Source organism: Podarcis raffonei, chromosome 4 (assembly GCF_027172205.1).
Source record: "Podarcis raffonei isolate rPodRaf1 chromosome 4, rPodRaf1.pri, whole genome shotgun sequence".
In the NCBI taxonomy this organism is placed as follows: domain Eukaryota; kingdom Metazoa; phylum Chordata; class Lepidosauria; order Squamata; family Lacertidae; genus Podarcis; species Podarcis raffonei.
Genome location: NC_070605.1, coordinates 85,505,167 through 85,532,636, shown reverse-complemented (window position 1 = coordinate 85,532,636; position 27,470 = coordinate 85,505,167). Strand labels below are relative to the sequence as shown.

Sequence of the window (27,470 nt, the reverse complement as noted above, 5' to 3'; positions counted from 1 at the left end):
AACGGGAGCTCACCCAGTCATGGGGATTCAAACTGCCAACCTTCTGATCGGCAAGCACTAGGCTCTGTGGTTTAGACCACAGTGCCACCTGCTTAGCCTACTTAGCCTACACATAAATCCGGCACTGTCCAAAACAGCCTTTCAGAATCAGTAGTGCTATCCCAGACTAAATGATTCAAGGACTGTAGTAGCCACAATCACATGGTGGCATTATGCAACCCTGTTAGAAACAAGCCACGCATTCCAATAGTGCAGTAAGACCTGCACCAGCAGTTGACAATTCCAGGAGGCTGAACAGCCTTACCATCATTGCCTTCCCAAACATTTACCTTTTTCTGTTGTCAGCTTTCTCTGGAGAGATGTGGGAGCCAGCTGTATAGCATCTATCCCTCCCTTCTGAACCAGGCTCCTAAAAACCAGTACCAGAAACTTTATTGTTGGTTAACTCTTGTTTTGTTTTGTATTTTATGTTCTTAAGATAATAATAATATAATAATAATAAATTTATTATGTTATGCCCTGCCCATAAATAACAAAAGTCTTTAAGGAGTGAAATTTGCTTCTTGGCTCTCTGTGTAACACAATTACCATGAGCAGAACCGGATCTTCACTGCTGCAATTATACAAGTGTCAAAAGCAGGGCAAGAGGCCACTGGGAAGCCTCATCCGCTTGGTCCATTGTACTGAGAAGTACCAGCTTTTGTTTCCAGAATGCCTCTGAACAGCTATTCACGAACATCTGCAGCCGTGTCATGAAACTGCCAGTTGATTGTGTCACTGGACCGGGGAATTGTTTTGATGCTATACTCAGCAGCAGACATCAACTGTTAACAATAATTGCATTAAAGCTTAGGGCTGCTTCCCTTTGGTATCCCAACAATAAACAAAAACTTGTGTATGCCTTATGCACCTCCAGGAGCAGCCTCTAGAGGGAGATATTTGTGATACTAGAGTGTGTTCTGGAAGCCAGGGGATCATGGGTTGGTGAGGAGTTATTTTGGAGGCAGGGCATGTGATTGTAACAGAGTTGCCTTCTCTCTTGTTGATTAGTAAAAGTTGTTTTCATAAACCGGACCACTGCCGTATGTATGGAATAATGTGGCTGCCTGTAACTGGAGTATGCCGTAAAGCAGGGTGGCAAGATAAAAGTCAAGGCTCAGCACTTTTAAATCAGACCCTCCAAGTGTACTTATTTTCCAGGGATGTCCCTGATTTAGAGAAGCCGTCCTGGTTTCTGATTTGATCTTTGAATGTCCCACTTTTTCTTAGGCTGTCCCTATTTAAATTGGGAAAAGGGTATGACATTATCCGACCCCCAAGCTGTCTGAAGGCAATCCTGCATAGGGAAGTTTTTTTAATGTTTGATGTTTTATTGTGTTTTTATATATGTTGGAAGCTGCCCACAGTGGCTAGGGCAACCCAGTAAGATGTGTGGGATATAAAATAAATAAGTAGTAAAATTATTGTTATGGAATGGGACGTCCCTATTTTCATCAGAGAAATGTTGGAGGGTATGCTAATAGTTGTGCAGAAGAGGAATTTGAGGTGTGGCTTGCATGACAAGCTACACCTGCTGACATTTTTCTACACTGCTATTGCACTCTTTTTCACCTGATCACCCAGCTACAATATTTTAACATTATACTTTATTGGAAGTATGCCCAGCTCACCTCTTTAGAAGCACTTCTGGGTTAAGACTGCAATTCTCTGTATACCTCCTACAAAGTACGAGTCACAAATTTCAAGAGTAGCAAATCTGGACACATTTATACTGAAAAGCATCATTTTGTACTTTGTCCTGCTGTCCACGTGGAGGGAATTCCATAATTTAACTAGATCCTAAGGACATAAGAAAAACCCTGCTGGGTAACACCAAAGTCTCACCTAGCTCAGCATCATCTTATCAGTGGCTAACCAGATGCCTATGGGATGCCCCCAAGCATGAATTCCCATTCATCATGATGGAAATAAAATAAAAAGGCTTCTTCACACTAGTTCCAGGAAGTTCAGAAAACATTCAGCACTTTGCTGCTATTATGGCTAATGACAGGGCCTCATTTACTCAGCAGCTCCATGTTTTAAGGCTTTAAGGGAAAGCAGTAGGAGGCAGTGGATTATGGGAGCTGGAGGGAAGATATGAAGAGTTAGGTTTAGAACATTCAGGAAGATTATTAGCTCAGAATATGCTCTCCCACTGTTAAAGCACCCCTCAAAACTCAAGTATATCCTTACTGTTATTTATGATAAACTAGCTCTTACACCCCAACCCATGGCCTTATTGTGTGGGAGTAGAAATACACTGGAATTGTGTGGGAAATACGTTTGGAGGTTTTTTGTTGTTGTTTAGTCGTTTAGTCGTGTCCGACTCTTCGTGACCCCATGGACCAGAGCACGCCAGGCACCTCTGTCCTCCACTACCTCCCGCAGTTTGGTCAAACTCATGCTGGTAACCCCGAAAACACTATCCAACCGTTTGGAGGTTACTAAGCACCATTACTTTAGATCTTCTGAAAATATGGTACCTACCTCCACCCAAGTCCAAAGGTTACTGCTTTGACAAATAAATGCAGCCATATCCTCTTAATGCGTACCTAGAAGAAAATATTTAAGAGCTTAATGTGCTTACTTCCAATTAAATGTGCATAGGATGACTGCTTTTGTTATTTTACTCAGTCCAAAAAGTAAATTGCTACTATAATACATAATACTCTGCATTTATACGGCACATTTCTGAAGTAGGTAATCCTTACAACCACCCTGCAAAGTGGTATCATTAACCCCATTTTAATTAGAATCATAGAATCATAGAGTTGGAAGAGACCACAAGGGCCATCGAGTCCAACCCCCTGCCAAGCAGGAAACACCATCAGAGCACTCCTGACATATGGTTGTCAAGCCTCTGCTTAAAGACCTCCAAAGAAGGAGACTCCACCACACTCCTTGGCAGCAAATTCCACTTCAAACAGCTCTTACTGTCAGGAAGTTCTTCCTAATGTTTCGGTGGAATCTTCTTTCTTGTAGTTTGGATCCATTGCTCCGTGTCCGCTTCTCTGGAGCAGCAGAAAACAGCCTTTCTCCCTCCTCTATGTGACATCCTTTTATATATTTGAACATGGCTATCATATCACCCCTTAACCTCCTCTTCTCCAGGCTAAACATGCCCAGCTCCCTTAGCCGTTCCTCATAAGGCATCGTTTCCAGGCCTTTGACCATTTTGGTTGCCCTCCTCTGGACACGTTCCAGTTTGTCAGTGTCCTTCTTGAACTGTGGTGCCCAGAACTGGACACAGTACTCCAGGTGAGGTCTGACCAGAGCAGAATACAGTGGCACTATTACTTCCCTTGATCTAGATGCTATACTCCTATTGATGCAGCCCAGAATTGCATTGGCTTTTTTAGCTGCCGCGTCACACTATTGGCTCATGTCAAGTTTGTGGTCAACCAAGACTCCTAGATCCTTTTCACATGTAGTGCTCTCAAGCCAGGTGTCACCCATCTTGTATTTGTGCCTCTCATTTTTTTTGCCCAAGTGCAATACTTTACATTTCTCCCTGTTAAAAGTTGTGCTTTTACTATCTCCCTCTTAACAAACTCCCATCCATCATGAACTCCCTTTCCTTTTATTACATGGTATTTGGCCTCAGTCCTGAGATGCAAGCTTAGCTACACCTTCACAGTATAATTCATCCAGGCTGTCATTTTCAGTGATCTGTTTTCAGTGTTCAGAAATGCAAATTAGAATCCATACTTCAGCTATAAGCAAGCATCAGAAGAGTGGAGGGTTTTTTTGTTTTTTGTTTGCTTTACCATTCCTTAACTATGTAGACTGTCAATGCAACATGTTGGTTAAAGATATTAAGGCATTTAAAGAGATCTTTTGCATGCTCCGGTGTGTGCATACACTAACTCCTTGTTACTGTTTGGTATGTAGAACAGGTAATTATCAGGAGAGAAAGCGACTGTGTAGAACAAACATATGTGGCAACTGAAGATTTGTTCACTATAAAAGCTCTGTGGCTGGAATCCTATATGCTTGATACTGAACTCATTCTTTGAGTGTGAATCCTTTTATCAGCAAGCTCGGAGGAACCCAAAGATTTGCAGAAGTACAAAAACTCTTGCAGTCGGCTGGGGGGAAATCTGACGGGGAGAGATCCCCCAAAACAGACCAACGAGGAATGAGTATACTCAGTTGCCATGGCATGCTGGCTGAAGGAGGAGGAGGGAAATAGAGTGGAGTATTGTGAAAAAAGGCATGGCTGCCCAGCACCTTGCACAGGAGCACTCTGCACTGCAACACTTTGTTGCAGGCCCCATTTGTCCTATATTATACTTTTAATTCAGCTGAACTCACAGCCCAAACTATTGAAGATTCAGAAGCAAGTACCACCGACTGCAACGGACTACACAGTATTCAGCTAACCTTTACTCACTGGGAGACCCATTGACTTAAGTTAGGGTCCATGATTCCCAATTGAAAAGTTGGTTGAAGACCACCCCACTGAAACTTCCTACAAACGCAGCCTTAATAGCCAAAGTAAACATGACTGGATCACCAGTTTAAAAAGCCTTTTATATCAAACGCAAGACTTTTTTCTTCCTGGCAGGTGCTCATGGAGGTCTCTTGGGCGGCGGTGCCCCTGGAACGGGACTGCAAAAAGAGCATGCAGCGGCTCCCCCCCCCCCAAAAAAAACCCCGCAGCAGGGCTTCCTTCTTCTGAGGTGAAACGCGGCAATATCCTTCAACACCTAACGCGTGTCCAGAGTCCAAAACGACCGTGCGGACATCCCAGTTTTGGGTTGGGATTATAACCCTAACCCACCCGAGCAAACCACAGCGTCGCCTAACCCCCCCCCCCCCCACAAAACTCTGTGGGACATTTACCGAACTAGGGCCGGGGTAGCGTAGAAAAGCCCCCCAAAAAACAGTGTGTGTGGTGGGGAGGGGGCATTTTGTTGCCGAGAGGCCGCCTGCCCGTCGCGCCTCAGGCCAGGGCGCTTCCCCTCGGGCCGGGGCTGCTTTCTGCTGCCGGGATGCCGCCGCGGCTCCGGCAGGGGGCGCTGCCATGGGGCCTTTCCCGGCCGCCTCTGACCCATCCCGGCCGCCTTAGCTCTCCTCAGGCTTCGGTCCCGGCCGCCGCTGGAGGCTCCTGGGCCTCCTGAGGGAGCAGCGGGCCAGCGAAGGCGTCGCGGCGGGGAGCGAGCGAACGGCGGCGAGCCCTGCGGCCCGGGACCATGTTCACCAGCACCGGCTCCAGCGGGCTGTGTAAGTACCGCTGCCCTTGGCTGGGGGACGGAGGGAAGGGGCAAGGCAGGCGGCCGCCCTCCGGAACCCGGCTCCCCCTTTCCCCTTCCCCGGCTCCTCTCTCCGGGCGCCCGCGCGGAGTCTCCTCCCTCTTCCGCTCTCCTCGGCCCTCCCCAACCCCGAAACCCGCTGGCCGCCACCCGGCGGGGCGACGTTTCCAAGAGCTGCGCAGGCCCGGCCCGACGCTTCGTTAACAAGAAAGGATCACTCCCGCCCGTGTCGCAGTTTTTGCGCGTGTGCACGGCGCCAGCTCGGAACGCGCGTTAGCCGGATCGCGAGTCCGCCTTTAGTGGGTACCTAGAGTCCCAGGAAGTTCGCATTGCGATATTAATAATAATAATAATAATAATAATAATAATAATAATAGAAGAAGAAGAACTTTTTTCTAGAAAAATAGGTGCAGGTACTCACCATGAAGTTGTTATAGTGTCACAATTTTTAACCAAAAAAGTGTCACAATTTTTAACCAAAGAAAGAGAGGTGCCTGTACTCACCATGAAGTTGTTACAATAAGTGTCACAATTTTTAACCAAAAAAGTGTCACACTTTTTAACAACAACAAAAAGTGCTGGTACTGCATATCCTTGAGTATCCACTGGGGGGGAAAGTGATGATGATATACTTTTATTATTTATACCCTGCCCATTGGGCTGGATTTCCAACACATATAACACCGTCAAACATAAAAAAACTTCCCGATACAGGGCTGCCTTCACATGTCTTCTCAAAGTTCTAAAAGAAAGATCTTGTCGTTGAAAGATGCAACTCTTTGGTTTTTGCTGCAACGGGCTTAACCCTCTGGAATGAGCATATTACTATTATTTATTTTATTTGTTAAATGGCTATACTGGCCTTCATTCGAGAATCGCAGGGAGTTTTACAATATCAAAAAACACACAAAACAAAACACAAAAATACATGACATAGTAACAAACGAAAACAGTAACTCCCCACAGTTTAAAAGGCCATAGATTCTCCAATTAAGCGAAGTTCAGAGAGACATACTTCCAAATAAGTGTGCACAGGGTGGCAGCAACACATTTGATTGATTGATTGATTGATTGATTAATTGCCCACCTTTCAACATAAGGTCTCAGGGCAGGTTACAGCATTAATAACAATTAACAACTTACAACAGCTATAAAAATAAATACGAGGTGGGTCCTAAAAACATACACTTCAAGTGTTAAAAGCCAGGGGTAAAAAAGTGTGTTATTCCACATTTCCTCCAAGGCAACACTCATGGTTTCTTCCGTCTTACCTTCAACAGCAGTCCTGTGCAATAGGTTAGGCTGGGACACAGCGATTGGTCTGAAGTCATTCAGTCAGTGTCATCGTTCAGGGAATTGAACCTGAACCTTCCTGCACCTAAAGCTACAATCCTGAAACCTCTAGCACTTAACTTCTGAATAGACAGGGTTAGGATTGTGTTGCAATAATATAACCATCGCAGTGCACTCCCTCCCCACCCTTGACTCACAATGGCCTTAGCAAGGAAATTGTTTCCCACCATGTGTTCATGTTAATAATACGTTGTAAATCTGTGTGTTTTCTATATCTGACTGCATGTAAACGACAGCGCAGAGTGAAACTGTAGAATTCACTTCAACAAGACGTGATGGCCAACAATTTAGATGCCTTTAAAGTGAGATTGGATAATGCTGTCAATAGCTGCTGGTCATGATAAGTGTATACTACTTTCAGGATCAGAAGCAATGTGCCCCAGGATATCATCTGCTGAGGAACAACAGTGAGAAATGGCTGTTGCCCTCATGTCCTGTCTGTGGACTTCTCATAGGCATCTGGCCAGCTGCTGTCGAAAACAGCATGCTAGATTAAAAGGAGCTTTGGTCTTATCCGGGACGGCTGTTTCTAGCTGCACTCAGCTAGTTGAGTTACACATTTTTGTTCTTCCGTTGTGGTTATGGCACAACTGGAGTCTGGACTGTGTAAGAATGAGCTGTGTTGGCCAACTTAATATAGTATAGGGATGTTTTACCTGATGACTGGGTGACTTGTAAGAATGTGGGAAGAGCATTAAACCTTACCACGAACTTTCCCTTAACATTCTCCTCTGCCTCCTGTTGCATGAGTTCAGATTCCACCCCTTTACCAGTAGGCTACACAGATAATGCACATTAAATAGCACCTGTGGTCGAGACTGCATCAACTAGTTAGAGCAAGACCAAGTATTGTTGCAGAGCAGTTATTGTCCAGTCTCTGAACCCTTGAGTTTAAATCGGGTGGGGAGCTATGGGCTTCATGATATTGTTGAAGTCTAGCTCCCATAACCCCAGCCAACTTGGCCAATAGTCATGCAATATTATGTTGAGCCAGCTTGGCCAATAGCTGTGCAATATTATGTTGAGTTGCATTGCAATATTATGTGGAGGGCCACAGTTTCCCCACCCCTTGTTTAGATAATTTGGAAAGAGTGCCATATACTCAATATTGTTGTTTTAAAAAGAAGATTGTGATTAGAAATTATATTTAAAATGCTTGCTATTTGTTCAAATTAGGATTCCCCCCCTTTAATCCTTTTCATTCAAGTGAAGCGTGGAGTGCTGAACTCCTTCAGTGTAGCAGAGGTGGAGTTCTCTGTTTCTCTTCTGTACCCAACATAGAAAGAGGGCTATTGGAGCAGGCAAGCCCCCTCTTCCCCACCTAGCATAGGAATGCAGTGAGTTGCTGGAGGGGAAGACAAATAGTAGGTGAATAGGGCAGTGCATACAGGTGTTTTAAAGATTACAGCCTTTGTTTTAATTCCTACATTTTGTTCAGCATGCAGAAAACTTCAGACTTCAAAATAAATATATCCAGTAACAGATAGATGGCAGGCAAGACCAATCTTTGAACTTTTTTAAAAAAAAGTGTATCATATGTGTCACAGTACTTGAAGTACCTCTTGATTTAACCAGTTTTTCTGAAGGAATTGAAAAAGACAGATGCCTTAAATCAGGGTTAGCCAGATGTTGTTGGACTACAATACCTATCATCCTTGACCATTAGTAATGCTGGCTGGGGCTGATGGGACCAAAACCAGGGCCTTCGGGGGGTGTCTACCTGATGCTTTATTAAAGTAAATTTTACAGTCATTTGGTTTTAAAAATGCTCTGAGGGTATAGGAGACACTAAATTAGGTCGCCAGTTAGTTTCATGGCAAACCATGCCTCCTGCCTGATGCTTATAATGTGAATTTTTGGGCTTTGAGGACTAATTTCTCCCCCAAAATATTTTTGGTAGTGAAGGGAGAATGAGCTGACAATTTATGCTGTCAAAAAATCCTCATTAACCCCTAGTATTCTTAGGAAGGTCCTTTTTAAGAAGACTTGAATGCTTGCCTTTCTTGAGTTGTGAACTCCTAATGCCAAATCAGTGCTGCTATAAACGAGTTCAGGATTTTATAAACTTATTAGGCAATTTGAATATTTTTAAAATCCAGGTAATGTGAACAGGCACTGTTTTAGCAGCAGTATTTTTGCTGCTGATAAGTAAAGGTTTTATACTGATCTACCGAACAATTTCATAGCGCCACAAAACTTTATTATACCTTTAAAACTGACATGCATTCTTATTTTAAAACATTTTCCTGATGACATTTTGCTTGCAAAGACATCTGATGATTGAACAGACAGTTGTACTTTCCACTGTGGGTAACTGTCACGTTTAGGTGTTGGTTACAGCTGTGGCTACTCTACCTTGTGAGGAAAGTAAAAATAGCCAAATACTCACTTCCTGTATGTTAAAGTTTTAGATGTCTAAAAGAAACACAGATGACCAAGTACGGGTGAAAGGTTTGCATCTATATACTGTATACTGCAGGGTCTGAGTCTGTATAATGAGATCTTGGGGCGCAAGCCTGAGCAATGTGTATGGAGGTCCTGTTCTGCCCAGATAACACGAGTTTCCTCTTGGCCTTGCTTATATGGCCCAAAAGAAATCAGAGAAATATGTTTGGCACCAGCTTGCTTATACGAGTTGCCAGAAGGAACTTATAAGGCACTATCCAACCACCTTATGGAATCCACTCCGGATTTGTGTAGGGTTTACTCTTTAGCCTTTTCTTCTCCTGAAAATATCCTGCAAGGCAGCGAAGGTTTAAGATCAGAGTTTTCCTTCTCCTAGATGGGCTACCTTCTCAGGTTGACAAGCCCCACCTGCCCCTCGCTTCTCTCTACAGCATGTGTAGAAGCCATCTTCTGGACCATTGGACCCAATATTGGTCTTGTCCACTTGTCTTCACATGCAGGGGAAGTCCCTAGCTCACTGAGGGTTTGAGACCCATCGGCAACCTTCACCTGGTTTATCCAGTCAGTTGAAACTGTTTTCCAGGGTGTGGCTGCTGTCGCATGCTGACAACTTCTAGCAGCCACTGGTGAGAGATGAGTGCAGGGTAGGGACCAAAGTTGTACAAACAACCCCAGAAGGAGCACAATGTGTCCCCCACCAGAGGTACTATCCCCCCCCCCAGCATACAAACATACATAAAACCACCATTAAAAACAAAGATAAACTCAATCAAATTAAAGCTTATATTCGTAGTCCTCTCAATCAAAATAACAGATCTGGCGCACCAGCATCACAAACACATTGATCCAGTCACAATTTTTACATTGGATTACAACAAGCTGCTAACAAATCACAGAATGCATCTATGGACACGGAGATGACCTATGATTTGGTGGTGGTTTTGATGGAATACCTTGTAAAATAAAATTATGAGACTACATAAGGATCTGCGTCTTGGGTGTATGTTTTTGTGCCATGGTATTGTTGGAATGCACCAGAGCTGCGATTTTTATGTCTTTGGTCAGTGAAGACAGATGTAGTCTGTGATGTGATAGCGGTGAGGGGGCAGGATGAGAGAAAATTGTGCGATTTTAAAAGGGTCTAGTTTACTGTATTTTTTGTGTGTGCGTGTGCACATATGTACATGCACACCTTCTGTGGCACCCCATTTCCCCCCGATTCCTGTGGCCCAACATTTTCTCCCCCAGGTGCTCCCTTTCCCTCCTACCCGTTCAGTCACTTTCTCTTTAGTTGTTCGGAGCCTTGGAAAGCACCTAGAAATGAAAGAAGAAGTAGGGAAGAGCATTGCTCTTCCAACTTCTTCCATCAGCTGTACATATTATTTTTTTTGGGGGGGGGAGTGTGGAGGTAAGCACTTTCACTATCTGATCACAAAGGGGGCAACGAGCAAGAAGCGAAGGTGCTCAGAGGCTCTTGGGCACCAGGGGAAGTCCTCAAGGAAGCGCTCTGCTGTTCCCACGGGTACCACATTGGCAACCCTGGATCTAATGCACATGTAGGTAAATGAGTGTGCATTAACACTCTCGGTGGCGGCAGCCTGCTACTTCATATTGCCTGCCCCACAGCCAGCAGATCTTGGGATATGTTTCAACACATAAAGTATACAGAGTGAAGTAAGAGCCTATTGGTAAAATCTTCAAAAAGTAGTATAAGCATGCATAGCATAACATGCTAGAGCTCCGTTGGGTCTCCTCTCCCTCACCCATCATCTGATTCAACAGCTGACTGCCTTGGGAACACGTGAGAAACAAGGCTTATTCCATCAGCTCTGCTGAAGACAAGCCCCATCAAGCACCTCCTGTTCCTGAACCGTCTCTGTTCTAGCTGGTCAAAAGAATTAAGAAATTGGTGCCTGCATTTGCTTTTCCCCTTCTCCCGGTCCCTCTTCCCTGATGTGATTGTAAGCCTGCAGACAGGGACTCCTCTTGTTTTGATTAGAATCACAGAATTGTAGAGTTGGGTCATCTAGTCCAACTCCCTGCAATGCTCCCCTGGATGGGCTTGAACCAACAAGCATCTGCTATGCTGTATTGAATGTAATTTGATTGTATGTAAGCTGCTCTGGTAGGGATGCGGGTGGCGCTGTGGGTTAAACCAGAGAGCCTAGGACTTGCTGATCAGAAGGTCGGCGGTTCTAATCCCCGCAACGAGATGAGCTCCCGTTGTTTGGTCCCTGCTCCTGCCAACCTAGCAGTTCGAAAGCACGTCAAAGTGCAAGTAGATAAATAGGTACAGCTCCAGCGGGAAGGTAAATGGCGTTTCCATGTGCTGCTCTGGTTCACCAGAAGCGGCTTAGTCATGCTGGCCATGTGACCCGGAAGCTGTACACCGGCTCTCTCGGCCAATAAAGCGAGATGAGCGTCGCAACTCCAGAGTCGGTCACGACTGGACGTAATGGTCAGGGGTCCCTTTACGCTGCTCTGGTAGTCCTTTTGGCCGAAGAGCCTGTACAAATGCTATAATATGAATAAAGAATAGCATGGTCATGAAATAAGTAAGAGCTGTTAGACAGTGGAACGGACTGTCTTGGGAGGTGGTGGACTCTCCTTCATTGGGAGTTTTTAAGCAGAGGTTGGGTGGCCATCTGTCATGGATGCTTTAGTTGAGATTGCTGCATTGCAGGGGGTTGGACTAAATGACCCTTGGGACCCCTTCCAACTCTACAGTTCTATGATTCTAAGAAATCAATAAAATTAAATTACTGCGTATGTTTCTGTTTAGTTGGTTTATTCACGTAAGTTTTCATAAGAGAGTCACATTCCTACAGACTCAAAGTGGGGGAAAAGATTGAAGACGAGTATTACGGTCTTGGACCGAACTTGGATGAAATAAGGTGATTCTGTTTCATTTGAATCATAAATCAGTTTTATAAGTAATGGGAATTAATATCATTTAATTTGGATTGGGAAGCATCCTTGTTCTTTAATCTGTTTTCAGAAATATTATTGTAACTGGAACATTTTATTATCTATTTTTGTTTTGTTTTAAAGATAAAGCACCTCTGTCAAAAGGCCTCTTAATAATACCAGGCACTCTCTCACTTCTGTTGGCTCTGCTCTTTCAACATTATCAGAAGTTCTTCACATACAATCTGCAAGCAGTAAAAGAGGAATTTCAGGTAAGCAATAAGTCATTTGTAAGAATGCATATGCATAACTTTAAAGGTCAGGAATTCCACAACCTGGATCTTAATATATATATATGGATTCTAAGCCAAATGGAATCTTAACACACAACACTTGGGAAACGTAACTAATAGGAAAGCAAGTCTCTCATGTCAAATGTAGGAAGTTAGCAGCAGCTGCAACAGAGGACCCACACTGGGGGAAAGCCTTTTTGCTCTGCGCATTTCATTCATCCATGAGTTAAGTGCATTCTCGCGTAAGTGTTCTTCCTTCAGTGATGGCAATCCAGTCCTGTAAGTCTCAGTTTAAAGGTCCAAAGGTCATATTAAATTAGAGATGCAGCAATAGCTTTGTTGCTGGGGGATTATGTCACTGGGGTGGAGGGAATCCCCGTGTTGCCTCAAGCATGCATTCCAGAGGATGCTTTTGGCCTGCTGTAGGGATACTGGCTAGTATCAAGGCAAAGTGAGTGCAGCCTCAAAACACTGAGCACAGTCTACCGGGCTTGCTACAAAAACTGAGCTGTGGTGTTGCAGGAGGTAAAGTGCTGGAGCCCAGCTGCTGAGAACTCCAGTTGCTCTGACTTACTTGGGTGGGTGCATACATACTGATCATGTATGTATGCATATCTCTGCTTCTCATGCATATTTTTATGAAAACGCAGTTATGGGGGCTGTTGACCACAGCAGCAATGTGGGAGGTGATTAATTGCTTTCTCACCCGTGAGGGGAAAAGAGAGAGTTATTGGGGGCGGATTGTTGCTGTTGGAACACTTGAATGTCAAAATCTCAGATCCTTTTTGCTCAAAGAGAGAGGGAGAGGAAATGATGGCTGTTTGTTCTGTGCTGATAGCATTGCTATTATTGGGAGGTATAATCAACAACCGAGTAACCACAGTAAATGTTATTGGAATACACTGCTTGTTAAAAAAATTACTCCAATCATGAGCATCTGAACCCTGATCACTATAAATCAAAAATACCTTTTGACACACACCCTAAATTTGAAATGCCATGCCTGATTTTGCACTCAATGTATTATTGCCAGTCTAAATCAATTTGACAAAAGACCTATATTAAGACGATTGGTTTACAGCTCATGAAACTTGAATTCTTTGCATGATTTAGGATTGTCACTGAGTAAAAGAGGATTCTTGTACTTTTAACAGCTGTGTGGCAAGCAGAAATTCAACAGGTGAGGGGTTTCCTACTATAGAAATAATTTATAGGAAAATTCACCCATTGACTTCTGCCCGCCGGGCATCTTCTTGCTTGTGTGTGAGCCTGATTTGGGGCTCTCCATCACACCTTTGAAAGAGGATACATAATTGCACATGGCACGCAATGCATACAAATTTGATGGAAATTGCCCTTTTTAAAATGAATGGGGTGAAGGATGCAATCTACAGCATATTCAGCCCAGAAAATCCTCTTGGTACATGTGGGCATGCACAGTCTTCTACTGTCCACATTCTTACATAACACCAAACCATGGTTTAGGATGAAAATACTTGCTTCCAGAGAGGAATTACAGCCACTTTTCTCCTCTCCTATTATGGCAGGACAGCTAAACCAAGGTTTGACACAGTGTGTCATCTGAACACAAGATTACGGTTAAGCTCTCTCCTTCTTAGCTACAAACTTCGGTTGAGCTACATTTGGACGCTCCCAGTAAGCCGGTGCTTAGCTTTCCATGATATGCTAACCAGGCCACTGTCAGTATGCATCCTAGAATCTGAGTCGGGAGAAAGGAAAGTAATGTTTGGGGGAAGAATGTAGAGAGATGAGCACCAGGCAGGTGGAGGGAAGTGTTTCTCTACCAGCATGACATTTTTGCTCTTTAAATAAGATGCTAATCCCCACCCCCTATGGAACCACAAGACACAGCCTTGCAGCTGTACCGTGTCATGTGGACCGTAATATGAAATGGGTATATGATGTTTAGTCTTGTTGGAACAAGTTGATGATGATGTAATAATAATAATAATAATAATAATAATAATTCTTTATTTATACCCCGCCCATCTGGCTGGGTTTCCCCAGCCACTCTGGGCAGCTTCCAACCGAATATTAAAAACAATACAGCGTCAAACATTAAAAACTTCCCTAAACAGGGCCGCCTTCAGTTGTCTTTTAAAAGTAAAATAGTTGTTTATTGCCTTGACATCTGCTGGGAGGACGTTCCACAGGGCAGGCGCCACTACCGTGAAGGCCCTCTGCCTGGTTCCCTGTAACCTCACTTCTCACAGCGAGGGAACCACCAGAAGGCCCTCGGAGCTGGACCTCAGTGTCCAGGCTGGATGATGGGGGTGGAGACGCTCTTTCAGGTATACTGGGCCGAGGCCGTTTAGGGCTTTAAAGGTCAGCACCAACACTTTGAATTGTGCTCGGAAACGTACTGGGAGCCAATGAAGATCTTTCAGGACCAGTGTTCTATGGATAGAAATATCTGTAGCAAACCCCTGTGGGTACAGAGTGCGGACACAGTTATTTATTTCCTTTTGTGGTTTGTCTTTAAAAGGGGATCCAGGATAATAACTTGTTCCAGCAATAGCAGTGTCCTTGCTAGAAGGTTTTCTTTTGCTCTCTATTAACATTTTATGGCCTTGTACGTATTATGGCTTTATAGTGCTATGGACCATTGGTTCTCAAAGTACAGAGCAAGCTACGTTAGGTACGTGCACTGGAATTGTATCTAGTGTGCCTTGAGTTGACATGCAGTTTATAAGACGAAAGTTGAAAACGTGTTCATATAAGCAACTTGTTCTTTTAAATTATCTTACCAAAAGAACAATTGGCATTTGGGACATATTCATGCATATTCATGTGTTTTCTGCTACTTTCAGGTTTGGAGACTTGTATGTGGGAGAACAGTATGTCTTGATCTCAAAGACACATTCTGTAGCAGCTTGCTCATCTACAACTTCAGGATATTTGAAAGAAGATATGGCAGCAGAAAATTTTCTGTAAGTTCCAGTTCTGTTTCCTCTCACGTTTTTACATCTTCAGGCTTTATATCTTCCTCCCTGTCGGCAAACTTAGTGCAAAACATGTTAAGGGTGCTGGGAATTGTATCACTGTGTTTAGGTAGACCAAAGTTGGGAGCTGAAGTATTTGCTCTCTGGATTATGATCTCTTTCGCCACTTTCTTCTCTTCTGTCTAAAATCCAGAAAACTAAAAATCGGCTTTAGACCTTAGAAAAGTCTTTTAAAGACGGTGTGCACCTCAAGCCTGTGGGAAGATGTATTAAGTTTGTGATTCTGAGCATTTGTGTTCCTCTTTTTCAGTCATTTTTGCTGGGCTCCTGGATGCTGTCAGTATTGTTTGATCTCCTCCTTGTAGAAGCTGTTGAATATTCTTTTGGCCTCACCATCAATAGTTTGCCGTCGGGATTGTAAGTACCGCAGCTTGTTAAGGGGTTTGCTGAACTCTGGGTACCTTAAATATGGTTTTAAGGGATGTAGTTAGTACAGATTTAAGTCTTATAAGGAAATGCATTTCTTTTACTCGTTACTTCTCAGCATCCTGTTCCACACTCTACTAACTGATCATGCATACCTACACAAAACTGAAACGTGTTAAGATTATAGATATTAATATTTTGTGAGGGAAAGTTTATAACTAGCCCACCATCTCAGATATTTGTTCTGATGTTCCTTTGTTGATCATGAGCTATATATACTAGTATGTATGTTTGTATGTACACATGAGGCCTGATTGGCCAGTGAGCAATAAACTTTGCTACTTACAACTGAAATTGTTTTGAGGTGAAAACCTTGTATTGTAAGATAAGAAGTGTTAGCTTGGTCATCTGGGCACTGGGGGGGTGTTTGCTTTCCTCTTGCTATTAAGAGTGAAGCAATGGGAATGCTTCGTTTGCCCTCACTGATACCCTCGCATAGCCAAATTTTATTGGCTATATGTCACTTTTATTATACAGCACCCAATTGGCTGGGATCCTGCACTGAATAAATTGGGGTCATTGAATAAATTATTTTGATTTGGAAAAAAGAGAAGGAAGCCCAGGCGACAGCAGGTGATGAATTATGGCTGCTAACATATATGAAAAAGACGAATTGTTTTCATGAACATGACCACTTTTGAAATGGAAATCAAGTTTCATCAAAAAGTCCATTCAAAGTTTCTTGAAAAGCTGTCTTTATTTGTGTGAATGTGTGTGTGACTTTAGACACATAAAATTGATAGCATGTGCCTTATTTTGTGTAAGTTTGTAAGTACAGTGGAACCTCGGGTAACAGACGCTTCAGGTTACAGATGCTTCAGGTTACAGACTCCGCTAACCCAGAAATAGTACCTTGGGTTAAGAACTTTGCTTCAGGATGAGAACAGAAATCGTGCTCCGGTGGTGCGGCAGCAGCGGGAAGCCCCATTATGTAAAGTGGTACCTCAGGTTAAGAACAGTTTCAGGTTAAGAACAGACCTACAGAATGAATTAAGTTCTTAACCTGAGGTACCACTGTTCTTTTATTCAATTCAAAAACAGCTGGAAGTATAAACTACACATATTAAGTAGAGTGGAACCTTGGTTTTCAAACGTAATCCGTTCTGGAAGACTGTTCAGCTTCCAAAATATTCAAAAACCAAGGATCACTGGGCTGGCTGCAAAGTCAATGGGGGGGGAATGAAAAATGTGCCTCGGAAGCCATTCGACTTCGGAGGAACATTTGAAAACCGGAGCACTTGCTTCTGGGTTTTCGGTGTTCAGGAGCAAAACGTTCGAGAACAGAGCCATTCGAGTTCCGAGGTTTGACTGTATACTGAATTTTCTATTTCTATTTCTCAGAAGGCCACAACTTGGGGGGTTGGGAGGGCTGATAAGTGCTGCATCAGGAATGTAAAACAGCAGAACCCTTGTAATTTTTTTTGCCAATGAGCTGTAAAGTGCAGTAGGTTCAAAGAGAGCACTGACATGTTTTGTGTAGTAGTAGCAGCGAAATCTGGGACGCGGGTGGTGCTGTGGTCTAAACCATAGAGCCTAGGGCTTGCCAATCAGAAGGTCGGCAGTTCAAATTCCTGCAACGGGGTGAGGTCCTGTTGCTCGGTCCCTGCTCCTGCCAACCTAGCAGTTCAAAAGCACGTCAAAGTGCAAGTAGATAAATAGGTAGCGCTCTGGCGGGAAGGTAAATGGCGTTTCCATGCGCTGCTCTGGTTCGTCAGAAGCGGCTTAGTCATGCTGGCCACATGACCCGGAAGCTGTCTGCAGACAAACGCTGGCTCCCTCGGCCTATAGAGCGAGATGAGCACCGCAATCCCAGAGTCGTCCGCCACTGGACCTAACGGTCAGGAGTACCTTTACTTTTAGTTGCGAAATCTTCCTTTTTGATGATAAACTGATAATACTTATACCAGATTTGGAAGTAAAGGCTATTACATTGCACTAACAGAAAGCAATAGAAAGCCCCAAAGATTTGTTATGGTACTTAAAAGTTCCTTTCAGGTTTGCCGTAAAGATTTGTATTTTATATTCAGATACTATCATGTTACTATACTTTGTTGTTATTTTTATAATTAGCAAAAGGCCCTTCAATTTGACAGGCTGGACTATTTTTGTTTTCGTTTGGGAGGGTTCCACCCTGTCCATATCAGAACCGCTGCAGAAACAAAATGCTTTTTGTCCAAGGTTGTTGTTGTTAAATAAATTTGTATACTGCCCTTCATCCGAAGATCTCAGGGCAGTTCACAGCATGCAAATACAAAATAAAACACAAAATACACAGTGAAAACAAAACCAAAACAATTTAAACAAACACATCTAAAAAGACATAGAATATGAATCAGCCAAAGGCGTGGTTGGAGAGGAATGTTTTCACCAGGAACCTAAAGGTGTATAATGAAGGCACCAGGCGAGTCTCCCTGGGGAGAGCATTCCACAAATGGGGAGCCACTGCAGAAAAGGCCCGTTCTCGTGTTTCCACCCTCTGGACCTATCATGAAGGAGGTACACACAGAAGGGCCTCAGATATTGATCGCAGTTCCAAGTTGATTCATATGGGGAAAGGTGGACCTTGAAGTGTTGCGGTCCTGAGCTGTTTAAGCTTCTTCTCAATGCATTGCAAGAATGAAGCCTTCAGCATTACAAACTTTGTTACAGCCAGGGGCACAGTGCTGGCTTCCATTCTTGTTTGCTTGTGTGGAAGTCTTTGCATCTTGCTCTTATTTTGGCAGGCGCAAATAACAGATTAGGCAGTATCAGTTGTTATTACTTAAATGTTTATTGCAGGTGAAAACTTGATTTTGAAATACAGAATTCTACAGGCTTTTATTTCAAAATAAGGAATTCTACAGTTTCCCCCTTTCCATGCTTCCCCCCTCTTGCATGTGTGTGGCAATCCTATAAACACTGGAATAATACAATTTTCAACCAAGTTTCAGATTTTGAATTTCCAGAAAGGTAACATAATCTTTACACCCAAGCAGCAAAGATAATAAAATTATAAGGAAACAGGTATAAAATTGAATTTATTAAATAAGCAGGAGTCTCATTGCATGTCCAAATAGGCTAACCTCTTTTTTCAGAGTGGAAACCATTTGAGAAAGGAATGATAGTTATTTCTTTCTTCTTTGACATTTTCCATTTGTTCTTAAAGTTTTGCTATACTTTCTTGTGCTCTGTTGAATACTATTCAAGTATTTATTGACAGTTTTTTTATATCATCTCACTGTTGATATTACTTAATGACCTCATGCTTCCAGATCGTGTACTTTTCCTTCGTACGCTTCGAAGATAATTACGATAAAGCATGACACTGATCACTCGGGCCTGAAATTGTTTAGAAACAAGATAGTACAAAATTACGTCTAGACATGTGCTGAGATTCATGAGAAAGGTGGTAAACGCTCCCCATGGGTTATAACTTGCAGGTCCATGCTGGAGCATCAGAAATGCAAAACAAATGTGAAAAGGCACAAAACACACAAGCACTTGGACAATCAGTGTCACAATAATTCTGATGGACCTCTCTTTAGCCTTTGGTTTCAGCTTGGAAGTTCTTCCACGAACGAGACTGTGAATGATGACTAGGTAACAACCAATCATGATAAATAGAGGGATCAAGAAGAAAAGAATCAGTCGAGAAAGATTTAATACATTGACTTCCTTTAGGTAGATAATATCCATCATCTTAATGCAAGTGGTGAAGTTTGACGTTCTGTCTGGATCAGAATCTAAGAACAACAGTGGAGAAGATGTTGCTAAAGTCGTTATCCAAAGGCCTATGCAGGCTGTCAGAGCTTTGGTTGTGTTCTTGAGTCCCTTAGCATGTTTGGGCTGCACAACAGCCAGATATCTATCCACGCTTATAAAAGCTAGCAGCCATAGAGCGATGCTGGGGTAAAAAATTGTAAACGCACTAAGAACCTGGCAGAAGACATCTCCAAAGATCCAAGACCGTTTGCCATAGTAAAGCATCCGAAAAGGCAAGGAAAATATAAAAAGCAAGTCAAGCAACGCAACGTTCATCATGTATATAGTTATCGTTGTTCTCTTCTTGGTGGTACAGCTGAAGACCCAGAGAGCCGTGACGTTAACAAATAAGCCAATTGTGAAAATAAAGCTGTAGAAGACAAGCGATGAAATTCTGTACTCTTCAGGATGGTCGCTTCCAGACATTGCAATTAGATTTTGATTGTAGTTATTCACAACTTACAACATGATACCTAAAAACAAAACAGATCAATGATAAATTAAGTCGCACAATCAGTCAGGTCAGTTTGCAATGGGGAAGATGCATTTGGAACCGGGCAGTCCCATGCTTGCATTTCACTGGGGAGAAAGTGGTTTCTCTTAAAACGTTGCATGTTAAACTTCGGCTGACCATAACCTCTGATGTGCTAGCTTAGTTTATAGACCCATGAGATCTTTATAAGTTACAAATGACCCCCTGAAATTCTGTAAAACGCTGATGCTAATGCAAAATGGGCAGGTGGGTGGAGGGGGGCAGAGAAATCAGCCACAGCAAAGCAGTTTTTCATAGAATTGTAGGGTTGGAAGGGATCCCAAGGGTCATCGAGTCCATCCCCCTGAAATGTAGAAGGTTTGAGAGAAGGAACATGGTCTGTAGTAAGTTTCTACCTCCATTCAGCAACTCTAGGTTAACTGCTTTTATTTTAAAAAATTAAAATGTCATTTTCTCCCCTCTGTGATCTGTGCAAGGTTTGTGCAGAAAGTCATGATTGTTAGCCTGAAGAATTAGCACATAATTTTATATCAGAAGGTAGCTCATTCTTTTTTTTATAGTTATAAAGGTGATTTAGAGAACTAAATATATATATCTTTGAAAAAAATAAACATGAACGTACTATGTTGAGCCTCTACAAGGGAGCCCAGTGGAGAACAATTATTTATCTAACCATCCTTTTGTGCATTTTATGTATACACATAATTTTCTTCGGGGTTTGGCTTTTACCTAGAGATCAGTGAGACCAGAACATGCTGAAAAAGGCAGATCATGACTTCATTCCTGGTAGTGCAACAGGAGTGGGAGAGGAGTGAAGCATCTGCATGTGCATCAGCTGTGTGTCCACATTTAAACATAGTTTAAACTATGGTTTAAAGTGATGTGCAAATCATGCCAATGACTATTGTTTAGAAAAAACACACAAACAAGTTTTTTAGAGAAGTAACTTTATAATAACTATATTGTAGAGCATGGGTAGGCAAACTAAGGCCCGGGGGCCGGATCCGGCCCAGTTGCCTTCTAAATCTGGCCTGCGGATGGTCCAAGAGTCAGGGTGTTTTTACATGAGTAGAATGTGTGCTTTTATTTAAAATGCATCTCTGGGTTATTTGTGGGGCATAGGAATTTGTTCATCCCCACCCCACCCCACCCCACCCAAAAATATAGTCCGGCCCCCCACAAGGTCTGAGGGACAGTGGACTGGCCCCTTGCTGATAAATTTTGCTGAGGAAGGGAACTAGAGGAAGGGTGGACTAACTTCGGTTTTGTAGACTCTGCTTGAATCTTACTAGAATCTCCCAGTGCATGCTAGAATCTACAAAGCAGGAATGCATTTTCATGGTTTCTGTATTGGCTCTGACATAGTGAGTCCTGTGGTGAGTCTAAGCATTCTTTCTTGATTAAGAACTTAAGAATGCATTGACTTGAATCAGACCAGGGCTGGCCTAGTTTAGCATTATTATTATTATTATTATTATTATTATTATTATTATTATTATTACTACTACTACTACTACTACTATTATTTGCAGAAATTCCAGGCACCAACAGGTGGTTCACTAGAAACTGGCTAAGGGTTCATCAGTAGTCCATGATCCCCCACCCTCGTTACAGAGAAATGCTGAGCATTTCACTAATTATCAAATGTGTTGTTGTTGCCTAAAGAGCATAAAGAGTAGGCTGTTGTGCAAGAGCAATTGCTTGGTATTTATTAATATTGCAGAATTAACAACAGACAAAAATATTTCCTCAATATTCAGTGGATTTTCTCATACACAATGTGTTAATGCAAACTCATTTTACAGTGTTACCTCGGGTTACATATGCTTCAGGTTACAGACTCTGCTAACCCAGAACTTTGCTTCAGGATGAGAACAGAAATCGTGCTCCGGCGGCGCGGCAGCAGCGGGAGGCCCCATTAGCTAAAGTGGTGCTTCAGGTTAAGAACAGTTTCAGGTTAAGAACGGACCTCCGGAACAAATTAAGTACTTAACCCGAGGTACCACTGTATTTGCTGTAAGTGGCAAAGTCTGAACAACGTATTTATGCCTCGTTACTCATGTCAAAGAATGACCATATCTCCCTCCTCCTCCAGTATGCTCATATCTGAAATAAGAAGATGTGGTTGAAAGTAGAGGGAAGTAGATTGAAAAACTCTGCAGTCTTTTGGCAGCAGATAATTTGAAAGAGGAAGTTCTGAACATGGTAAAAGAGAGTCTTTTTACTTTCTTTCAGTCTCTTGGGTGGGTTGCCAGTGCCTTGTTGCTTTGCAGCTCCCCACGCCCTCCCTGTTTTTGTGGCTGAATGAGAAAACCTTTGGTCTCGCTTCGTCTTCTGAGCAGCTGTGCTTTTGAGCTGCCTCTGCTGTGTGTTTTTTCATGTGCAGAAGTGGCGGGTGCCACTGGTTTTGACACTTGCACATATCTTGCAAAGATTGCAGTCTTTGCTACTACTGCAGCGGCTGATCATTGTTAGCATTGAAATCTGTGGTTCCAGAAAGTCCAAATGAAGCACAGCAGCTGTATGCAAAAGCATCACATAGGACAGAGAGTTAAGCTAGTCTCTTAAGGAGCCTTTAGCTACCACAAAGTTAGTTATGGCAATGCAGTCCTAACCACTAGATATTTTGTAGTAGCTTGCTGCAATGCAGTCTTGCAAATACGTCTGCAAGTTACCAACCTACTCAGCTTTTAGTAACGTTCCTACCCTCCCCCCACCTATGAAAGTAACTTGTGCTGCCCTTTAAAAGGTGACATTTTGTTAAGCTTCCTGCCTGGTACGCTGGAGGAGGTTCTTACTCATCACAGGTGAATGAGCAATTGATTATTTACAAACCTGCTATAATGGAATTTAGACCACCAGTCAGCTAGCTTAGCATCACATACATGAGGCTGTTGCAGTGCCTTTGGCTTAAGCCACCACGAGTAGCTGACATGGAGCCCACATAATACTGTCAAGAAGCTGCTGTATTCTTTGTTTAGTACAGTTTGGATGGGATCTTCAACTCAGATGAGAAAGCAAAGAAAATAGCTAATCGGCGTTAACACATCATATCTAACATGGATTCTAGATCCAAATTTGTTACTGAGGTCCCACTACCATTTTGAATGTTCATTTGCACCATGACTTTAGAAATCTCAATTTTTGTTTGAGAAACTAAACTTAGCTTTGGCTAAGAGAACCAGGATAAAATCATTCTTTAGCAACCAGAATGACTCTCACTTGTTATGCAAAGAAGTGTGTGAGACCTCCGGAATATGCAAGTGTCTTCCTCCCAGCCTAGTTCCTACAGCGATCAAACCATTACAGAACAGCTCTTGATTGGTTTTAGAGGCCTGCCTAGGAAAAGCGCCATGCGTGAAGCATTATGCCAGGCACTGGTAAACACATCAGTAGCCATCAAGGTTAAAGACCATCACCCAATTCATGCTAACATAATACTGCACCCCGCAGACTACGTACTCATGACTGCTTTAGATACCCTTCCCATTCTTCAGTCTAGGAAAATCCCTCTTTCGTATGACCAAACCCTTAAGAGGGGATCCAGATGGGAAAACTGTTCTTGGTTCTTCAGGAATATAGTCAGGTTCTGCTCCTCCCACCTTCATCTTTATAATTTGTACTTGATTTTAGTCAGGGTTCCAAGAGAATCCACAGCCTCGTGTTCCTCCCCCAAGTCTTCACCCCAAAAGCCTCATAATATGCAAGGCTCAAGGGGCCTGGAAGGACATTGTTTTCCCCAAGTTCCAGAGAACCTCTTGATCCACAGCCCCTTTCCCCCTTACATGACTAATATTTCATCCGTAAGACCCATCACCAAGAGACCTAGTTTACCCTAGTACACCAAAATCCTTGGTTAAAGAGCCAAAAACATGTTCCTCCTCTGCATCTGTAATCGGTGGCATGTGTAGACTAGGACACATGATAACCAGTTTATCTTGCCATTGTCCAGTGGATTATTTAGGTTTCCTAGGTCAATAGAACCTTGGAAATGAAAGCAAACTAAAGTTTGCAGCTGTGTGTTAAGGCTTTCTAGTTCCCTTTAGCCCATGAGCCTTGGTGTAGACTAAACAACAGAAGTGGTTTTGGTAATTTAGGGTTGGAGTCTTCTATGCTCTTAGCTTGAAATGAGCCCTATTGAACATCGATGAACTTCTGAATGAACATTTTCACGATGGTGTTGTAAATTTGTGAGAAAAGCAAGCTGGGAAATGATAAAACATTTTGACATCTAGTTATTTATATGAATAGGAAGTAAGGCTTAAATACTGAGTGTGTTAGAAATGAAAGAAAAAAACATGACTAGTTTACTTAGATGAAATTTGGAATATACCGTATTTTTTGCCCTGTAGGACGAAGCTGCCCATAGGACGCACCTAGATTTGGGGGGGGGGGAAGGATAAAAATTTATTTCCCCCCCCCAGGCTCTGGGAGCTTGCGGGGCTCGGGGAGGGGGAAGCCCTCCGCCAGCCTCCAAACCAGTTCGGGAGACAGCGGGATGGCGCGCTGCGCCTCTCCCACTGTCCCCCGAGTTTGCGGGGCTGGCGACGGGGAGGAGCAGGCTTCTCCCCCCTGCCAGCCTTCTAACCAAGTTGGGGGACAGCGGGAAAGGTGTGCTGCGCCTCTCCCGCTGTCCCCCAAGTTTGCGGGGCTGGCGACGGTGAGGAGCAGGCTTCTCCCCCCCCCTGCCAGCCTTCTAACAAAGTCGGGGGACAGCGGGAAAGGCGTGCTGCGCCTCTCCCGCTGTCCCCCGAGTTTGCGGGGCTGGCGACGGGGAGGAGCAGGCTTCTCCCCCCCGCCAGCCTTCTAACAAAGTCAGGGGACAGCGGGATGGCGGCGTTCTGCCTCCCCGCTGTCCCCTGAGCTTGTGGGGCTGGCGGTGGGGCTCTCCTGAAGCATCTCCAGGCTTCAGTGAAAGCCTGCATTTGCCCCATAGGACGCACACACATTTTGCCTTCATTTTTGGAGGGGGAAAAGTGCGTCCTATAGGGCGAAAAATACAGTATTTGTTACCACAACATGTTGCAAGTACATGCTCAGAACTGATTGTTTAGCCCAGATGTAGTTAGAAAGCAACACTGGCTTCCAACCTCAAAAACATTGCTTTCATGTTGGAGGGGACCACTTCCTTGTTTTTCAGTATAAAACTTACATTTAACGAAAGAGTGGCTAAACTGTGGCCCTCAGGGCATTGCTAGACTACAGTTTCCATCATCCGTGACCATTGGTCACCCATTAAAATCAAGAGAGCCACAGGTTCCCCATCCATGGGAGTCAGACCATTGGCATATCATGCTCAGTAGCATCTATACCAAGTGGCAATGGCTCTCTAGGGATTCAGAGACGAGTGTCTCCCAGCCGTACCTGGAAATGCCAGGAATTGAATCTGGAACGTTGAAGGAATTCGGCAACCAGAGCATGTGCTCTGCCACTGAACTATGGCTAAACCTGTTCCCTTTAGTAAGAGAAGACTTTGCCAGCCATGAACTACTGCTGCTTATCTCTCAGTACTTTACCTTTGTATGTGTACCATACCTCTGGAATTTTAGATAGATCATCTAGCACAGTCTGGCCAGATTTGCAACGCACAGTAAGCCAAACCATGGTTTACTGGGCCGTGTGAATGTGTGGGCTCCCAGAAAAGTGCTCCCAGCTGCTTTGCTCTTGGTTCCTTTTGTTCCCATCCCACACTGAGCCAAGCTGAGGTTTGGCTTTGAGTATCATCCAAACCCAAGTCTGTGGTTCACCAACAGAATTGTAGCCATGGTTTATTCTTGACTGGTCCATTTGTCACCATTTTGGTGCGTGAAGTCGAGAAAATGTAAGGAAGGAGTATGGAAAGGGCAGCTGTTGGGCAAATTTAACATTTTTAGTGATCTACTTGATCGGAGATACATGGGGAAGTTTGTGGCACACTGGTTCACTAAACGACAACAAAAAAATGGATTTCTCATCAGGCAGATCTTGTTTACAAGGGCTACCAGGCAAGTGACTTTAACCCCCTCTGAAAAGGCTGCACATTTAGAATTGTATTTTGGGCACAGAGGACCTCAGAATTTGGACCCATTTGCTATGTTTAGTGGTAAAAACATTTAGCTGCTGTAACTGAATAATTAGCTCCATCAAAAAACCTCTTTCCCAGCGGCTTATTTTAATTTGCTTATTAATAAACCTAACCTTAAAGATAATGTGAAAATGGTCACAACATTAATGTTTAGCAGTTTAAAATTAGGCTGGTATAAGTACTTTTAGTAACAATTCTGTTATAATACAACATAACACAACACAACATGGGTTTGGATCTAAATAACCTTGCAACAGGGGGTGTGAGGCTTATATTTTTTTTAAAGTAGCTTGCCCCTGTGAAATGTGGCTAGTAATGATTGGAGCTGAGTTGACTTTCAAAGGCAGATTGCAGCATTACATGGAAATCTGTCCAACGATAAGAAAGTAGAAACCCGACAGAGTGTGTGCAGTGCCTTAGGTGTGCCTAAGGTAAGTCTTTGGATCATAAATATGGCATATATATATCCTGAGTCTGCTTTGGTTTATCCTTTCGTTTGCTTAATTCTACAGGAAAAACTCAATTTTTCAGCAACTCTTTGTATTTCTCAATGCCTCTGAATTTAAATTAACTGAGGATATTGTAAGTATAGCGTATTCATTATTTCAGAAATGTGGGAACAGTCCTCGCTTTGTTATAGAGATGGTCTTTATGTTGTCAGTCTTTCATTCTAGTTATTTGATAAAAAACTGCAGGGATTTTGAAAAATTGCATGTAGTTCAGAAAGTTAAAAATCACTTACATTACAATACTGAAGTATTAGTGTTAAAAGCTTTAAACAGTGGTGGCATTCAATTTTATTTTGCTGCTTTAGAACCTGTATATTTGTATATGTAGATATTTTAAAATGGTTGATAGCACAAATGGAGATGGACAATTAATCACATTTCCTACCTGGTTGCACTTTGCTGTTCTTTTAGAGATGCCTTCTTTGTACTCTCTGATCTGCAAAAGATTTGGAGCTCTTGTCTCTGTAATAACTTCCGTTTACTAAAATAGAAGCTCTCATTTACAGTCAGGAAATGAAATAATGCAACTAGTTCCCTGATTGGTTATATAGATTTTCTCCAATAAAAAAATATTGTGAATAATCTATAGGTGCATAAACAAGGCACGTTTCGTTCTTGTTATATATGTCAGCTGACCAAATATTTCCTCCTGTCTGCTAGAGTGTGGTTTTTCTGCTTTCCTACCCTTAAATTAATTTTAAATTAAATTAAATTAAATCATGGCATAAACATAAAGCATTCATATGGCTGAAGTACTGTAAAGAAATAAACATGTTCACATTTATTGTTGTAATGGCTGTATATTATAAGCATACATTTTGTTTATTTTTATAGGACAGGGAGTTTCTGATAAATCATTATGCTTTAACTCTGTGCTCCAGTGGAAATCCCCCTGCGCATGTCATTTGTAACCCTTCTTTTCAAAATCGAAAGCACGTTGTGAATGCAGAGGTTAGGTTTT

The 27,470-nt window shown here is 42.9% G+C and overlaps 3 protein-coding genes across 4 annotated transcripts in view; 1 reads left to right on the top strand and 2 right to left on the bottom strand.

Annotated features, from left to right (window-relative positions):
- DOCK9 (dedicator of cytokinesis 9) overlaps positions 1-5,029 on the bottom strand; it is a 136,161-nt gene extending 131,132 nt beyond the window's left edge. Inside the window, exons 1-3 of one of the 2 annotated variants that reach the window (XM_053384507.1) lie at positions 4,885-5,029; positions 2,527-2,591; positions 330-409 (exon numbers count right to left, since the gene is read on the bottom strand). The gene's annotated coding sequence lies outside the window, so the exon portion shown is untranslated. Of the gene's footprint in view, positions 1-329; positions 410-2,526; positions 2,760-4,884 lie in introns of those variants that run through there. The other variant, XM_053384506.1, reaches the window with a different exon arrangement.
- Positions 5,030-5,138: 109 nt separating this feature from the next.
- The window catches only part of UBAC2 (UBA domain containing 2), a 77,951-nt gene continuing 55,619 nt past the window's right edge, over positions 5,139-27,470 (top strand). The window contains exons 1-4 of the mRNA XM_053384535.1: positions 5,139-5,265; positions 12,105-12,232; positions 15,085-15,204; positions 15,527-15,633. Coding sequence (XP_053240510.1) covers positions 5,235-5,265; positions 12,105-12,232; positions 15,085-15,204; positions 15,527-15,633 — 386 coding nt within the window. The 5' untranslated portion in view covers positions 5,139-5,234. The remainder of the gene's footprint in view (positions 5,266-12,104; positions 12,233-15,084; positions 15,205-15,526; positions 15,634-27,470) is intronic.
- Positions 18,460-27,000, bottom strand: GPR18 (G protein-coupled receptor 18). Its single transcript, XM_053384536.1, has 2 exons — positions 26,895-27,000; positions 18,460-19,916 (listed from the first exon to the last, which is right to left on the bottom strand). Exon 2 carries the CDS (start codon positions 19,867-19,869, stop codon positions 18,907-18,909), a length of 963 nt encoding a protein of 320 aa, XP_053240511.1. The 5' UTR covers positions 19,870-19,916; positions 26,895-27,000; the 3' UTR covers positions 18,460-18,906.

Coding starts and splice junctions, on each gene's coding strand:
- GPR18 (XM_053384536.1), bottom strand. CDS start 19,869: ATGTCTGGAAGCGACCATCCTGAAGAGTACAGAATTTCATCGCTTGTC.